The sequence below is a fragment of the Barbatula barbatula genome, assembly GCF_947034865.1.
Source record: "Barbatula barbatula genome assembly, chromosome: 5".
Lineage (NCBI taxonomy): Eukaryota > Metazoa > Chordata > Actinopteri > Cypriniformes > Nemacheilidae > Barbatula > Barbatula barbatula.
Genome location: NC_136769.1, coordinates 2334087 through 2352790, shown reverse-complemented (window position 1 = coordinate 2352790; position 18704 = coordinate 2334087). Strand labels below are relative to the sequence as shown.

At 41.9% G+C, this 18704-nt stretch overlaps 1 protein-coding gene across 3 annotated transcripts; it reads right to left on the bottom strand.

Moving 5' to 3' along the window:
• Positions 1-1006: 1006 nt before the first annotated feature.
• On the bottom strand, positions 1007-4504 carry LOC306893658 (uncharacterized protein). 3 transcript variants are annotated; one of them, XM_079455607.1, is made up of 7 exons: positions 4237-4504; positions 4040-4150; positions 3711-3821; positions 3527-3634; positions 3303-3452; positions 2766-2881; positions 1007-2693 (listed from the first exon to the last, which is right to left on the bottom strand). In XM_079455607.1, exons 1-7 carry the CDS (start codon positions 4445-4447, stop codon positions 2625-2627), a joined length of 876 nt encoding a protein of 291 aa, XP_079311733.1. In that variant the 5' UTR covers positions 4448-4504; the 3' UTR covers positions 1007-2624. The 3 variants fall into 3 exon arrangements, with proteins under 3 accessions (XP_079311733.1, XP_079311734.1, XP_079311732.1); XM_079455606.1 differs by having other exon boundaries at positions 2467-2693; positions 2766-2877; positions 4237-4473; XM_079455608.1 differs by lacking the exon at positions 3711-3821 and having other exon boundaries at positions 1817-2693.
• Positions 4505-18704: the final 14200 nt, after the last annotated feature.

The following is an 18704-nucleotide window of genomic DNA, read 5'->3' as shown; positions in this document are numbered from 1 at the left end:
CCTCGTTTCCCAGAGCCATGAGGTAAAAAGAGCCTATGGATACATTTATGAGCAATGTGAATATAAACCATACTGTTCCCGTGACCAAAGGACGACCTAAAAAAGATGACAGAGTTAAAAAAAGTTTTACCAAAAGAGATGCTTGTCCAAATTCAGTGCCGGCTTTTTATCATAATAAAGCACAAAATTCATTTTTATAGTATCATAAATTGAAATTGTGTGTTTACCTGAAAAGACCACGCTTGTGAAAATAATAAATTCCAGGGAAAAGCTGTAACACGCAAAATACCTCATCTTTTCTGCAACGAATAAAGCTTTAGCATGTTTTTATATGTGACCTATAAGTAACGGCAACAAAAACTATATAAAATGGACAAATGCAATAAATAAAAGAAATACTAAATATCAGAAGAAATGAAGATATGGTAAAAAACTGGCCCGCATCCTATTTATACTTTTAAAATCCGTCCCTCAAAGAAAACTGGTTGAAGACCCCTGTGCTAGGTGAATATTGTTTAATGTTGTTTAACATATACGTGTAGGACTTTATTGTGAAATGTATTTTGCACGTTCTAGGGGAAAAAAAGAATGCTGTATGTGTTTGTTGAGCATCATTTTAATACACTATTGGGTGGTGTGGAGTTGGCAATTTCAAGTCAAGTTTTTATTAGGGCCTTTGTATTATCCAGCTTTCTATCTCCAAACTAAATGTTTATCGTGCACATACATTACCAGCACTTTAATAATAATAATCATAATTATAAAGTGTGTTAATTATGAATATGAACCTTTCAATTAGAGAATGATGAAGGGAAGAGCTTATCAAATCAGTTTCCTTCTGCATTTGTTGGAACATACGATAGACAGTATGTCTTTGCTTTATTAATGTATGTTCAGTCGTTTCATTTTTATTGTACTTTAATTTTTTAGTAATTTAGCTTAGTAATTTTAAAGATTCAAAATAATTAAAAACACGATAAGTCACATATAGACGTGTTTAAGGTCAATTCTCCTTTTAAATGACTTTTATGGGGGATTTATTGACTTTGTGGGGACTTGCAGAAAGACTACAAACATTAAAGAAAAACAGACAATGTAGTCAGAATATTTAACACAGAAGATAATTTTAAATACATCTGTAAACATGCAGAGAACAGTTCAGATTTCAACTGGGACAGGTGTGTTATGGTGATTCTAGGGTCTGTTCTAAGTAAGTATGTCTCGTTTCACTTCATAAATACAAAATATGAAACAAACATCCACAAGGTGGTAAAACATCAGAACAGGAAGGGTACACTACCGACCACAACTGGACAAGGCGGGTGACGAGGCATGAACTAATGAACAAGCAATAATGAGGAAACAAGCTGACGGGAACAGAGACAAGACCAGAGAGAGTTTATGTAAGGCCATAATTGCATCTCTACACATAAAACATGAGGCTCTGTCATGGTTCTGCCACTAGGTCAAAAAAAGGAAGAAAAGGTGAGACAAAACCATGACAGAAGCCCCTCCTCAAAGAGCAGTAACCTGACTCTCCCCGAGGCACAAACAAAACCAGACAGATACTGACCAACAATAAGTAATACGGGATACATGAGCCAAAGGATTACAAGAGTCCAAACAAGAGGACGACAGGTCACGGACTGGATTGCCGGCAGGACACTGACAGGATGCCGGTGCCGCAGTCGAAAGTGGATAGGGGGACGGCGCTGCTGGACCGGACTGTATTCCGGCTGGGTGCCAACGAACAGGGACAGTATTCCGGTATATTGTATATTGTTTTGTATCAGTTTATGGATTTCTATAACGTTTTGAAATGCTTTATTGAAACGAAATCGTGCATACTTCCCATTGCATTCCAAAGTTTGACAATAAACTTCAGATCAAGAGCAGGGTGCTGTGTGCCTCGATGGCCTGTAGACTACACTAACCGGTTATATTTAATCTTGAAGTGATATGGAACTGGAATAAGGTCTTAGGTTTGCAGATTGTTATTGAACTGAACCAAAATGTCCATAAGTGTATAAAAGAATGTTAAGGAATATTTTGCCTTCAAAATGAAAATTGTCATAATTGACTCAGCCGATTGTCACTTCCAACCGCAAAGACTTCTGCAGAAAAGATATTTAGAAAATGTTGCAACAACTTTGTCCCCATTAACTTGCATTAGCTTTAGAGCCATACAATTGAAGATAAGGGAACAACGGTTATTGTTAACATTTTTCATTTGCACAAATGAAATATCTATGTGTTTTGCAGAAGACAGAAAAGCACACCTTTAGTGACGACAGTGTAAGTAAATGACAATATTCGGAATTAAGATAAACCATTCCAGTCCTACAGGCCATAAAGTATAATGGGTTTGGTTTAAACTTGTTTGGGATGGTAAATGACATAACTGGTATCAGCAGGTTTAAGCTTTGTCACAAATACACAAAGCTTTTAAGTCAAACAGTCAAATGTAGGGAATGAGAAATTGTTTATTTCAGACATCAACAAAGAGGTGGAAAGATACGTCAAGGACGATGTGGCTTTTGGGTTGTTGTAGAAGCTGGTGTAACAGTTGTGTCTTGTTTGGATATCAGCCTCCTTGATTTCAACATGTTCACATTCACAACAGACTAGGACATGGGACAAGAGAGGAAAACAGGGATTCCCTGCCATTGCATCTGCATGACATACTTCCCTCCCTGAAAAACACAAACACACAAGTTGGCTTTATAGCTTTTAACCTTACACAAGAGCAAATTAACCATAAGTACCTTTTGTGTAACACCACATCCATTATAGGGTGTAGCATAAACAAGACCTCCATGAGTGTGTGAAGTGTGTCCACAGTTAGGTGGCAAATGGCCAAGAGGAACCGGTGCAGAACTATCTGTGAGAAATAAGTCCAAAGGTGATTCAATGCTGCAAATCTCATTACACTTTTCATCAAGGGTCCAGTGAAATTTAGCAGCATCTAGCGTTTAGGTTTCAAATCGCCACCAACGGCTCACCGCAGCCCCTCCCTTTCAAAGCACTATGTGGTAAAGGACCAAAGATGTCATTGTGTTTTCACTTTTGCCGAAGGATCTACACACTCTGGAGAGAAGTTTGCCCATTTAGTGCTACAGTGGAAACATGGCCAATTCCATAAAACTAGAAGCAACAGTTAAAGTTTACAGGATATTTAAGCATCCTATCAAGTATCCATTGAGCCCAACTGACACAGGAAATAAAAACATTACAGCATACAATTGTCAATTTTGCCATTGAAGGTCATACAAGTAAAAGACAAACAGGAATTCCCAACTTACCTCGACAAAGCTCAACTTGGTCCACACCAGAACCAAAGAGTTGCAAATTCATAAAATCTTTATCACACTTCAGCTTTGGAGACATTTCATCCCAGGGTACTTCAGATGGGGCTTCAAATGGTTTTTGCATTACAGCGCTTCTCGGCAGATCTGAAATACAATGCAAGTGATTGGTAACAGTGTATATGAATCCATAAACACAAATGTACAAGAGCATTACATACAAGAGACGCTGTCGTCAATGATGTTTCCAAAATCAGCAAACTGGTCATAAAGTCGCTCTTGATCTGATATATTAGAGAACGTTTTATCCCCTTCATCAATAGTTTCATCTGCAATACAAATGCAAGCGATTCGTAACCGACATTTGAACTCCATATACACAACAATGACAAGTTTATTACATACAAGAGAAGGTGTAGTCATCAATGGGGTTGTCAAAATCAGCAAACTGGTCATCAAGTCTCTCTTGATCTGACATATCAGAAAACGTTTTATCCCCTTCATCACTAGCTTCATCTGCAATACGTAACCAACATTTAAAGTCCCAGTGAAATTAAATGACAATGTCTTTTTCGTGAAATGTTGCAGAGTTTATTGTAACTAATTTATCAGTGTAGGTCACAATTCCATTTCCCTCTGAAATGCAAAAAGATACTGAACAACTGCAACTTCCGGTTCACGGGAACGTAATCCTTAATCCACAAACTATAAAGACGCACAAGTGCATTTCATACCAAAGAAGGTGTCGTCATCAATGGGGTTGTCAAAATCAGCAAACTGGTCATACAGAGTCTCTTGATCTGACATATCAGATAACGTTTTATCCCCTTCATCACTAGCTTCATCTGCAACACATTGCAAGTGATTCGTAAGAGACATTTAAATCCTTTTTGAATCCATATACACAATGACGCACAAGTGCATTTCATACCAAAGGCTTCGTCATCAATGGGGTTGTCAAAATCTGCAAACTGGTCATAAAGTGTCTCTTGATCTGACATATCAGATAACATTTTATCCCCTTCATCACTAGTCGTTTGTGTCCAAGACAAACTTCTGCTGTGTATTAAAGTACTGAGTGTACTGACTGTAAACACAAGTAGAATAACAAATTCATTTCCTCTGCTTTTGCAAAACGCCATTGTGTGCACAAAGATACGCTACTAGTGCACAAACAGTCTACTGTGCTGCTTTATGAGATCACATATTGCTCGTTTGGTCAATTGTAATGTCCATGGCCAATCAAAAACTTAGTTTAATCACTGACGTATATGGTTCAGGTGTTTTCATCCTCATGTGAGGTGAAAGTGGAAAGAGAGAAATTTGTAATTTTTGAAAGACACTGATGTTAATGTTCTGAATTATATGATATGTGAGGTTCTTCAGAATGTAGCTACAGAAGTAATAGGTAAGAAGAAGACGGGTGGTAGAAGGAAAGCAGTGCCTTTGTGGAATGAGGAGTGTAGTGAGGCCATTAAGAGAGTAAGAAGGTCACTTAATTTTAATGATTTAGTATCATATAAAAGGAAATAGGCAAAAGTTAGAAGAGTAATTCAGTCATCTAAAAGAAATTATTGGAGGGAATTTTGAAATACTATTGGGGAAGACATTGAAATGAATGAAGTATGGAGTATGATTAGAAAGTTGGGAGGGATTCAAAGATACAGCTTGATCTAGAATATAAAGACAGGAAAATTCTAACTGATAGTGGAACAGCTGAGGTGCTAGCAGAAACGTTTGTTAAAGTACATAATAAGTTTAGGAGAAATAGGGAAGAGATATTGAGTAAATATCCACAGTTACTCGATGATAAAGAAGCATCTGTATGTGCGTTGGATTCAGAATTTACCTTGTCTGAGCTGAAAAAATCGCTGGCAGGGACTAAACAAACTTCAGCAGGCAGAGATGACATTTGCTATGAGATGGTAAAACATCTATCAGACGCATCACTAGAGATAATCTTGAGACTTTTTAATAAAGTATCAGGAAAATTGCCAGTGGAATGGAAGCATGGGATTATTGTGCCAATAGCAAAGCCTGGCAAGGATCATGCACAGCCAAATAACTACGGACCCATAGCACTGACATCAAATTTCTGTAAACTGATGGAGCGCATGGTTATGAGTAGACTGGTATATGTCATTGAGAAGGGAAATCTTTTCTCTCCTTACCAAAGTGGATTTAGAAAAGGACGAAACACAATGGATTCTGTGTTATGTCTGGAATCTGAAATAAGAAAGGCTCAGGTAAATAAGGAAACGTTAGTTGGGGTGTTTTTGCAAGCAATGCATATTTGCTGTGGAGCTTTTAGATCATCTCCAATAACAGCAGTTCAAGTAGAGATGGGAGAGATGCCTCTAAAGTTTCGTAGGATCATGTTAACAATTAGATACTGGACTAGTATAAAATGAGACTCGGAAAGTCATCCAGTTAAAATGGTGTTGAAGAACTGTTGGGAATATGAGTATAAAAAGGTATCAAGCTTTGGTTGGAATGCCAATAAGGAAGCGCAGAAGTTGGGTATATGTAACATTAATATTGCTCCCACTGTGGTTAAGTCTGTAATTCCTCCTTGGCTTTCTCCAATGCCTTTGATTGACACTCAATTGCATGAAGTAAAACATAAGAGTGAAGTAAGATAGATAGTCTAGGTATACAAAATGATATTGATCTTTCCTATTAGGGTGCAGTACAAATGTTTACGGATGTTTCTGATGATCCAGACTCTGGGAAAACAGCAGCACTATAAATCCCTCATTTCAGTATGAAAATATCGAAAAGAACAACATCATATTTCTGTATTTACTGCAGAATTGATAGCAATAATTCTAGCGCTCCAATGGATAGAAGAAATACAACCAATGAAGTTCTTTAATCCATTGTACAGGTGAAGAGGTTGAAATAATAAGATTGAAGCTGGTCCATCAAAAGGTAATCCACAGTTAATCAAGAAACTCAGATTTAATCCAAAATTGTGGAACACATCACATGTACATCTTGACCCGTTGAGATGTCCTCAAATCAAGTAGATACAAAAAACCCTATCAAGATGTAGAACATTATTGTTCCTCAAACAGGGTTTCTTCGATGAAAGCATGGCTAGAGCAAACACTCCTTGCTAACATGTAACACCACTTCTCCTTCCTTTTACTTCCTTCCTAATCTCCCTGACAAAGACTCCTTAGAGCCCTCTAATGGCAGGGAGTAATACACATTATAGGTAACATTTTACCGGAACTGTTACACACTCCTCCCCTCGGAAGAAGGCCTGACCTGGCCGTAGAATTTTTTCAGATTTTCAACATGGTAGATGTCAACTTGCTTGGATTCGGATAACATCTCAACTCTGTAGTTTACATCATTCAACTTTTTCAAAACTTTGGCAGGCCCTTGCCACTTAGGTGCTAGCTTGGCCATAAATGCATCTCCTACACGAGACAACGGATGAGCTCGAACCCAAACCAGTTCCCCTTCTAGAAAGGTTACTTGCTGCCTCTTCAAGTTTTAATATCGCTGTTGTCTCTCCTGAGCCCTTGTGACATTCTCTTTCACTCTTTCCAGAAGTGATTGCTGACGTTCAATAACCTCATACGCAGATTGGTCTGGATCAGGGGAACGATATTGGAATAGTTCGAGGGGTCCTCTTAACTTGCGCCCTAACGCGATTTCTGCAGGGGTATAGTCGGTAGACTCCTGCCAAGCTGAATTGATCGCAAACCTGAATTCATGGATCCATTGGTCCCAATTCCGGTGATTATCCTTAACGTACGATGCAATCATGACCTTAAAAGTTCTGTTCACCCTTTCAGTTAGGTTAGTTTGCGGGTGATATGCAGTGGTAAGTTTTTGAATTGCACCCCACTGTCGGCAGGTGGCGTTCAGGAGTAATGAGGTGAATTGTGGTCCTCGGTTTGATACCAAATAAGTAGGTACCCCCCATCGGGGGAAGATCTCTTTGATGAGGACATTAGTAATCAAATGGGTCTTGGCGGACCGCAAGGGAAATGTATGGCCTTTTTGATTTCCGGGAACACACCTGAACAGAAAGTTGTTCTGTACGACATAGTGAATACGGTGCGGGTTGACAAGGTTAAGCTTTGCTTCATCCCACAGAGGCTGCAATGAAATATCACTCTTCTGGCTGCGACCAAGCTCTTCCCAGTGTATTGGCAAGTCTCCATTTACATCTTTCGCTTGATATACCGCAACATTTCCCACTGGCCCTCCTTCAGGCAATGCACGAGACAGCGAATAAGGTACGACGTTACATCTACCTTTCCGGTACCTCACAGTAAAATCAAAGCCCTGAAGTCGGATTGCCCACCTGGTAAGTCTTGATGTTGGGCGAGGATGGTTAAATACCCAAGTGAGTGCGGCATGGTCAGTAATGACTTCGAAAGGTTTTCCGTCCAGATACTGTCGCCACTTCTCAACCGCCCAAACCACCGCAAGGCATTCTTTTTCTGAAACGGCATATGATCTTTCAGCTCCTTGAAGCAGCCGGGATGCATAGGCAATGACATGCTCTCCTTTCTCTGACTCCTGAGTTAGTACAGCTCCAAGTCCAAAGTCACTTGCATCAGTCTGCAATTTGAAGGTTTTATTAGAGTCTGGAGGTATGAGAACTGGAGCCTTTTGCAGGGCCCTCTTCAAATCTTCTAAAGAATGTTGGCACTTCTCAGTCCAGTCCCATCGTACACCCTTCTCCTTAAGTGCATGAAGTGGAGCAGCACGCTCTGAAAAATGTGGAATGAAGCGATGATACCACCCCGCAAGACCTAGGAATCGCTCAACTTCCTTAACATTTTTAGGAGTAGGAAAATTCTTGACCGCACTGATTTTGCAATCCTCTGTCTTGACCCCTTCCGCTGAGATTACATGTCCTAGAAAAGTCAGGGATTTCCTTACCAATTTACATTTCTTGAGGTTAAGGGTTAGGCCAGCGGTTTCTAGTGCAGCAAACACCTTCTTCAAGTCTTGAACGTGTTGCTGGATATCTCTGGAGTACACCACAATGTCGTCTATATACACAAAACAAAATTTCCCTATGAGGTCTTCTAGAACCTTGTTCATCGGCCTCTGGAAGGTCGCTTCAGCATTTTTCAATCCAAATGGTAGGCGAACAAACTCATACTGGTTATACTTTGTAACAAAAGCAGTTTTTTTGGATGCTACTTTCATCCATCAGCACTTGCCAGTATCCAGTCTTGAGGTCTAAGGTACTGAATACGGTTGCTCCGTAGACCGACTCCAATATGTCTTGTATCTGAGGCATGGGAAATCCATCTAGTGAGGTTTTGGCATTCAAGGCTCGATAATCCACGCAGAAACGTATACCCCCATCTTTCTTGGGCACTAGCACTACTGGTGCTGCCCATGGGGATGTAGATGGCCGTATTATACCTTCAGCCAGCATGACCTTGACTTCCTCATCAACAAAGTTTTGCTTGTTAATTGGAACAGGATATGCCCTTTTCCGTACAGGGATAGGGTCATTAGTTATAATCTCGTGTTTAATGATAGAGGTTTGACCCAGCATATCTGTACCAACAGTCGGCCAATTCAACAGCAACCCCTCTAAACACCTCTTCTCTGTCCGAGACGCCTTCGCAAGATTCACTAAATCTTTGATGGCAACTATAGAGTCATTGGATACTTTTACTATTGGCAGGGCACAGTGTATATTAACCGAGGGTGCTTGGTCATAACAAGAAAAAGGGTGTAACATTTCCTTTTGCCCAGGCAATGAATATGTAGAGGTGTTAAAATCCAATGTGACTTTGCATGTCACAAGGAATTCAAGCCCTAAAATGAGTGGAAAAGCTAGATCCTCATCTCTCATGATGAATTGCCGTAAAGGGTTTGTGCATCCTTGCAGGGTACATTCCCACGTAACTACCCTACTGCCCTCTGGACATGGCCGTTGGCAAGGGCAAACATCTGTCCCCGACTGGACTGCCAAGACTCAGTCTCATCTTTCCATATTCTCCACAATGACTCCTGGATTAAAGAGTATGAACTGCCTGTATCCATAATGGCTTCACAAGATCGGTTACGCAAAGTTATAGTCAAAGTGAGCAGTTTGACATTCCCTCTGGTCACTAACGCCATGCTGTGAGGCCTGCCTCTGTTGTACTTATCTTGGCCTCCCCTTCTGAAACTTTGTTCGGCCTGACGTTGTTTCCAGTAGGCCCTTTCCTCAGCAATATCCCGCTCCACCAAAGCTCCTATGCGCACTAAGTCATCAAAGGATGCTACTGTTCCTCTCAAAACACTGGCAAGACGAGGATAACAGTTTCTCAAGGCAGCCTGTAGAATCTCTTTCTCGGTCATTGTTGGCTTAAGCCTAAGACTTAAGGCTCGATATTGGAAAGCAAAAGTTCGAAGATCCTCATCAATCCCTTGCTTTCTCTCCCTTATCCTTCTTTCTGCTTCAACCTCGTGATTGTCGGGTAGAAAGGATCGTAAGAAAACAGTCTTGAACTGATTCCATGTTTTAACATGAGCTTTTTCGGCCACCCACCAATCCTTGGCCGTATGGGTTAACACCGATGGCAGAGTAGCTAATATCTCAGCATCACTCATGGGTCTCACAGCTAAATATTCTGCACATTTCTCCAAATAAGCTATTGGGTCTTCATCTGTCGTGCTTCCAAATTTAGGAAATTCTATTTTAACTGCCATTTTACAAGGCAGCTGGTGTAACATGGGAGTTAACTGTACAGCGGGTGTTGACATCGGAGTTGGTGTAGAAGTAGCTCCAGGTGCAAGACAAAATGTAGACCTTTTTAGGAGCTTATTCTTTTCCTCCACAAAAGCAACAAGTTTTTCCTCCAATCTCTTCAATCTTTCATTGTCTAATGATGATTGATTGGTCATTAGCATTGTCAAGTCTGGCATCCGCCCCTCTACAGCAATCAAACGACGGTCATACTGGTGATGAGAATTATGAATGTGGGTTTCAACTCCCCGGACTCGGTCTACATTCTCTTGCTCCATTTTATCTAGTCTGTGCTCCAGCAGTCTCACCTTTGTGGCAATAGCAAGACTAATCAAACTTTCTTCATCCTCTTCCAATGATGGTGGAGGTGGTAGATCACTGAAATCATTGTCCTTCTCTTGAACTCCCTCTCCTCCTTCTGATTCTAAATATAGGTTGCTGAGTGAGTTTATCAACTCCGATACTGACTCACATTGGGTGTCATCATCCCCAGCAACTCCCCCCTGTCGAATCATAAAAGGTTCGGAAGTATAGTCTGGTTCTATTTTGGAGAATGGATTCAGGGTTTATCTCGTGCAGGAGCCTTAATTAAAACAGGTCTTAGGCAGCTATCGTTTACAACCCTTTTATATATTTTCCCAAACTGTAACCAAACACTTGGGCAACCAGAAATGAGGGTAAATTGATGGTCATGCACAGATATATTGGAGAGACAAAATATATGTTCCAAAAAGCATACCCTGATCTCTCTTTAGGAAAGTTAATGGAGTGGCAATTCAGGTCCCTGTTCGGGCGCCATAAATGTAACAACTCATCAGATATCACATAAAAAAATGAGGAGGGATCAATCGCCACTTAATACATTATTATATTTCCCTTGTCAGAATGATATACGATTACAGACTGCCACCGATGTCCTTGGTTCTTTAATCCATTGTACAGGTGAAGAGGTTGAAATAATAAGATTGAAGCTTGTCTATCAAAAGGTAATCCACAGTTAATCAAGAAACTCAGATTAAATCCAAAATTGTGGAACACATCACATGTACATCTTGACCCGTTGAGATGTCCTCAAATCAAGTAGATACAAAAAACCCTTGTTGTGGAATTTTCTTATTCCTTAATCAAGGTGAGTCAATTTTGACAAACGCAACACTCAGAGACATCAGGTACTTTGCAAAGTATTTTATTGTCATTTAATCTGCATCATAAGCAATGAGCTGGTGCAGAGAAAAGGCGCTCTTTCCTCCTGCACCCAGAGTATATATATGATTAAAAACGTGACACCCCCTCCCTTTGCCCCTAACAAGAATCCCGAGCTGGTTTACGAGAAGTTCCGTTATTCCAAACAGAACATCTTGGCCTCTGCTCGAGGGCAAAGGCAGAGTGGTATGACGCGTATAGAGAAAAACATAACAATAGAAAAGAAAACATAGATAAAAACTTCATAAACATAGACACATCAAGAAGCTAGACTAGAAAATTTCCATTACACCCTATCGAGATGTAGAACATTGTAGCTCCCTCTAGTAGTCAACACGAAGCACGAGGTCTTGATTAAAAAACGGGGTTTTATTTCTACAGCACATTCTGTCCACCCGTGAGAACTGGGTGAAAAAAGAGCAAAAATAAAAAGATACTATAAATAAAATGCATGTATGTCTTGAATTCAGATTATGCCACTATAGTTACACACTTCGTTAACACAAGCTATGCACATGAAATATATCACAGAAACCGGATACAAAAGAAACACACCTCGTAGGCTGCTTTCTACTTAAGAGGGGCTAAACTTAAAGTCTTCTTTCTTCTTAGATGACATATGCCCAGATATGTTTATACTCTTAATATTTACTTTACTTGAGGAGCTCTTGCCATGCTATGTTTTTAGCGCTTCACTTCAAGGATTGTGTTGCTTCTAATTACGAGCAGAACACAAGATCGGCGCTAATTAGTTCCGCCTATACAAATCACCTATTAATATATAAAAGAGAATTTATAAAAAGAAAAACAGTAACAAATTTAACTAAAATACGTGAGGCAGTTACACTCCCACCAAATCACAAGTGATTTCTCAAAACAGCTTAAAGAAACAAACATATTGCAAATAAACAGCATATAATAAAGTACTAACTATTTACTTATGGCTGAATTTAAGAACCGGTGGAAAGAGTGACAAGAGGATGCAGGAGTTTTCAGTCTGCTTCCAACAATGTAACTGTCTTATGGATGGGCCTCTCCAAATGAACAGGTTTAGAGATGCGCTTTCCTCTTCCATCCAGAGTTGAATCGCTGATAAGTAACTTGAGTCTTCTCACTCTTCCGTCCTTTCCTGGGTACACTTCAATAACTTTTGCTAACTTCCACTGGTTTCGTAGTGTAGCTTCATCTTGCAAAATAACAATATCGTTGACCTTAGCGTTTCTGCGATCTTTGATCCACTTCTGTCTGTGTTGGAGATTGAGGAGGTATTCCTTCTTCCTAGGTGTCGAAAAGTTGTTGGCTAAGAGTTGAACTCTGCGCCATCTCTTGCGGAGGTACACATCTTCCCTGACGAACCTTCCAGGAGGTGGAGAGATGATCTTAGATTTCATGGTCAGGATGTGGTTTGGTGTCAAGGGCTCTGGACTGGATGGATCGTTCAGATAATCAGTGGTCAGAGGTCTGCTATTTACAACAGCCATGACTTCATATAGGAAACGTTCGTAGTGAGGAGCAGTCTAGTTGTCTGGCTGACTGTTCTAGAATGGACGTCAAGACACTTCTGATAGTGCGAATTTGTCTTTCCCAGATGCCACCCATATGACTTGAAGCTGGGGTGTTCATGATGAACTCACATCTCAGTTCTTTGAGTTCCTCTTGGTCCATCTCCTTTAATGCTTCAATAAACTCACGCCTAGCGCCAACAAAGTTTGTCCCTTGATCACATCTTAATTGCCGTACTGTTCCCCGAATAGCGATGAATGAACGCAGAGCGTTGATGAAGGCATCTGTGGTCAAATCATCGAGCATTTCAATGTGTACTGCTCTGGAACACATGCAGGTCAGTAACAGTCCATAACGCTTCAACTCTTTCCTTCCTTCCTTGACGTAGAATGGCCCGAAGCAGTCCATCCCAAAGTAAGTAAATGGAGGGGCTGTTTCCATTCGATCTTCCGGGAGATTTGCCATCCTTTGTTGTTCTGTGCATCTTCTGAACTTCCTACACGTTGTGCACTTGTAAATGTGGGATGACACTGCATTGCTGCATCCCAGGATCCATATGCCATTGGATCGGAGCTCATTCATGGTCATTCCCCGTCCTTGATGATGCACTCTCTCATGATAGTGCTTGACGAGTAATGCCGACACATGACTGTCTCTAGGGAGGACAGCTGGATGTTTCACATGTGGATGTAGAGCAGCGTGAGTTAAGCGGCCTCCCACTCTGAGGATACCTTGGTCATCCAGGAATGGACATAACTTGTGTAATTTGTTGGCCTTGTTTTTGATTTGTGTGTTCTTATGACACTGGATGTTCTGAATTTCTTGAGAGAGGGTTGCTTGTTGGCCCATCTTGATTATGCTGAGCTCTGCTTCTCTCCTTTCCTCTAAACTGGTGCTTTCACATGACCTTGGCTTGAGGCCTTTCTCTTCCTTTGCACGCCGCTTTAGTCTGGCTATAGCTTTCACCATTCTTGACCAGTCAGAGAACTTTTGTAGGCGATCTAACAGTGACCTTATTTCCCTTGTCTGGGTGTCATGAGCCTGGGCCTTCTTGATCTCTGGATCACTACTTGCAATCTCTCCCATCTTGACTACTCCGCTGGGTAACTCTTTCTGCCAAAGAAAGTCTGGGCCTGTGAACCAGTTAGAGGCTACAAGTTGTCCTGCTGCAAGACCTCTTGAGGCATGATCTGCTGGATTCTCTTCAGAAGCCACATACCTCCATTGTTCAGACTCTGTACTTTGCTTGATGCGTTCCACACGGTTTGCTACGAACACATGAAATCTCCTGGCTTCATTACTGATGTATCCGAGGACAACCTTCGAATCGGTCCAGAAGAATTCTTGTAGGCCATCTATCTCCAGTTCCCTTTTGAGCATGTCACTGGTGCGGACAGCTACGACTGCTGCTGACAGCTCAAGTCTTGGTATGGTGGTAACCTTAACAGGGGCTACTCTTGACTTCCCCATTACCAAAGAGCAGTGGACTTCGCCTGATGCACTGACTGCTCGGAGGTACGAACACTCACCATACCCTGAAACACTGGCGTCAGAGAAATGATGGAGCTCGTAACTCTGAACCTTAAAATTTGATGGAATGTAGCATCTCTGGATCTTCACACTAGCCAAGTTTTGCAGGTCTTTGAGCCAAAACTCCCACAGGGGTCGAAGATTTTCAGGTAAGACGTCATCCCAACTGAGCTTGTCACGACACATCTGCTGCAGGATCTGCTTTCCTACCAAGATGAACGGTGCCACAAATCCGAGTGGATCATATACTGAAGCGACCGTGGACAAGACTCCTCTTCGGGTAAGTGGATTTTCTTTGACAATCACTCGAAACTGGAACTCATCAGAAGCCACGCACCACTGTATGCCGAGTGCTCTTTCCACGTGTAGTTCCCCCAGGGCCATGTCCAGGTCTTGGGCGGCTTCAGCACATTCTTCCTTGGGAATTGTGTCTAGGACTTTCTTGCTGTTGGAGATAAACTTGTGTAGCCGTAGTTTGCCTGTGTTGCAGAGCTCTCTTGCCTCCTTCACTAACTGGATAGCTTGTGTTTCAGACTCTAAACTCAACAAACCGTCATCAACGTAGAAGTTCTTCTGAATAAACCTGATGGTGGCTTCATTGAAGTGTCCTTGTCCTTTGGCTGCGAGGTGCTTGAGTCCATAGTTAGCGCAGCCAGGTGATGAAGCAGCACCAAACAAGTGGACCTTCATCCGATAGATGGATGGTTTGGCTTCAAGATTTCCATTCTCCCACCACAGGAATCTTAGGTAATCCTGGTCTTCTGCTTTAACGTGGAACTGGTGGAACATGCGTTCTATGTCACACATGATTGCCACTGGACCTCTTCGAAAACGACACAGAACTCCCACCAAGGTGTTTGTCAGCTCTGGACCGGTCAGGAGATGGTTGTTTAAGGATGTTTCTTGAAATCTTGCAGAGCAATCGAAGACAACCCGTATCTTCCCAGGCTTTTGGGGATGATACACCCCATGGTGTGGGATGTACCATGCTGAAACTTTGTTGATGTCTTCTTCCGGGACCCTTTCTGCATCTCCACGTGTTATGATCTCATCCATGAAGTTCTTGTAGTCTTTGTAATACTGTTTGTTTCTTCTCAGCTTCCGTTCTAAACATCGGAGACGGTGGATGGCGCACACCATGTTATCTGGTAAGTTGGGCCTTTCATCTTTGAATGGCAGCGGCATCTCATAATGACCATTGTCCTTACGTCTGATGCCTCTTTCCATCTTTGACAGGAATCGGAGATCCTCTTGAGAGATGTGTCTGTCCTCCAAAGACATTTCGACAAAGTCAGATTCCAGCACCTTGATGATGTCTGTGGGTGAGACTACCTCCTTGACCTGAGTTTTACAGACATAGTGCACTTCGCTTTTGAGGTTTGAAGGGGACTTGAGACCAGGAATCACTTGTTTCACGATAACCTGGTGACTTACTCCAATTTCATCTCCATAGTCGAGACATGGGTTGCCATAGCCGACCACACTCCAGCCCAGGTCTGTTCTCTGTGCAAAGGGCTGATTTTCTTTACCAGGCACCACTTGCCTTGGGATAAGAGCTTGAGGACAGTTGTAGCCGATTAGCAGGCCCACGTCACAGCTTTGCTGAGGAGCAATCTCATCTGCAATATGTTCAAGGTGTGGCCATGCCTTTGCAGTCTCTGGTGTGGGAATATGATCTCTGTTTGCAGGGATGAATTCTCTTGAGTAGGCCACTGGCAGAGGAATTATCTTGTCTGAGTAGAATCCTCTCACTTGCAGTCCAGTCAGTTTCCGGCAGGACACGACTGTGTTTCTTGAAGCCATTGTGGAGAGCTTAAGCTGAACTTGTTCATTGCTTGTGTGGAGAGCCTTTGCCGTTTCTTCCAGGATGAATGTTGTGTCACTCTGTGTATCGAGGAGTGCATATACAAGAACTTCACGATCTGGCTCACTTGTGACTGACAACCACACTGGAATGATTGTGGATGTATGAGTGTCTTTAACATTCTGTATAACTCTATTGGATGTTGCCTCACGTGACGATCTTGCTGCTTTATCTTGTGGCCGATCCATTTTTCGTTCCCTTGACCTGTCACTGTCCCCTGTTCCACTAGGCCGTGTTGACATCCTTTCGTCCTTGGTGCGATTATCATGGAGGCAAGATGGATGTCTCCTTTCACACATATCGCAGATCTTTCTGTTTTCACAGTCCTTTGAGCAATGGCCAAACTTCAGACAGCCGAAACACAATTTCTTTTCTTGAACAAACTTTAGCCGCTTGGAAATCGTCTCATCCATAAATTTGCGACACTTGTGTAAACTGTGACCTGCCCTTTCACAGAAGACACAGCTTGTGGTAACAGCTTTGACATCTGAGTTAGTTGCCAATACCTTTGCTCCATGACCTCTGATCTTTGAAAACTTTATCTTCTCACCTTCACTTGGTTTTAGAGCGTGGAGGGATGTCATTGGGTTGCAGGCAATTTTAGCTTCACGTGTGATAAACTTGACAAACTGGCTAAAGCTTGGGAACGTGTGACTTTGTTCTTCCGCTTCTATCACCTTCCTATTCCATCTTAAGGTAAACCAGTCTGGCAATTTAGAGAGTATTTTTTGGTTTTCGTGGCAGTCGTTGAGTACTTCAAGACCTCTGATCTGAAACATGGCCGCCTCACAGCTGCGAAGGAAGTCAGCGAGTTCTTGAAGCTCCACACTCCCCTTGGAGCTTATTTTGGGCCATGTATCGAGCTTATCTCTGAAGGCCTTGGCGATAAGGAATGGATTGCCGTATCTCTCTTCTAGGATGGTCCATGCTGCACAATAGGCTGACTCTGTGCCAAGCAGGAAGTAGCTTTCTATGGCCCCTTTGGCTGGTCCACCCACATACTTTCGCAGATAGTATATTTTTTCTTCAGCTGGTATGTTTTTCCTGTCAATAAGTGTCTGAAAGGAGACTTTCCAGTCATTGAATCTGAGTGGGTCGCCGTTGAACATTGTTGGTTCAGGTACGGGAAGGCGACTCGCACTGATGGACTCTGCGAATGCTCTGACAAGAGCTGCAGTATTGTCTTCTTGTCTTGATTGTGTCAGGGGTGGAGGTAGGGAGCGATGCTGCGATAGGCTACTTTCATGCTTGACTTCCTCATTCTCCTTCAGAGGGACACATTCGTGGAGCAGCTCAAATATTTCTTCATCTGAGCATTCACTTCGATCATATACTTGCTGTCTCGCCTTAGCAGCGTTTAGCTTCTTAATTGTCTCCAGTCTTTGTAGTTGTCTGCGCTTGGCTTCCAGTGCCCTTTCTCTTTCTGCATTTTCAGCCTCTTGTTTGGCTCGTAAATTGTCTGCTTCAGTTTGCAGTCTTTCAAGTTCTTCGATATGACGTTCTTGCTCTAGCAGTACCTTTAAAGTGGCTTCATTGGCAGCAACTTCAGCAGCAGCATCTTGTCTTGCAGAAGACTGGCTTGAACGAGATGTTATTCTTGAGCTAGCTCGAGAACGAACAGACGACTTGGTGTGATGAGAGTTGACGCTTACCCTGTCTGAGGCCGCTGCTTTAATTACAGACTCTATTGGTTTCACCCTTTGTTCTTCATCCCCTCTTGTGTCTAGAAGTGTCCTTGCAGCTTGAATGACTGTTCTTGTTACTGCTTCACAGGTGTCTACTCTGCGACGTATGTCTTGGTCGGGAATGTCAATGTGCCTTAAATCTTCATAGGCAACTTTTAGATTATCTGAGGCATTGCTTATCTTGGTGATATGGTCACGCAGCAGGTTGTTTGAGCATTGTCCACGCAGCGTTTGTTTGGCGTCTTTAGTGATAGCCTTCCACCTCTCGTAGCTCACACTGAAACGGTGTGCAAATTTTCTTACTTGCTCGTCATGCAGTTCTTGGCCCCTTTCCGTAAACTTGCGGACTCTGTGGCTTCTTTGAGGCTCTTGTGAGGAAGTGTGGTTATCATCTCCTGTGCCTTCAGCAGCTTGTGGTTGCATGCCTGCGCTTTGCTGTTGCGCGTCTTCACCTGCACCCTCTTTGTCACTCTCAAGAAAATACTCAAACTCTGACATTTACTTAATTTACTTAGGTTTGGTTTAAATCTAAACTTGCCTTAGTTGAGTAATTACCTTGTTTACAATAATCTGAGTTAGGTTCAACGTAGTTGAAGCTCAATTGTGCAGTTATTTTAATCTGATATATGAATACTCAGCCTTTAACTACTTGCACTCTTATGGACAAAAATTACTCACTGTAGCTAATTTAACTTGATTATTCCAAAATAAAACTGTACTCAAAGACTAATATAACAGTTAGATAACACTTACTTTGCAATCTATGTAGCTATGGTCTTGCCTGATAACTTGTTATAGCTATATTTGGCCTTATTTAAACTTGATCACCACAAGTAAAATGTAAAATCAAACAAATCAATAAATGGACCTAGTTAAACTTGTACATGTACCAT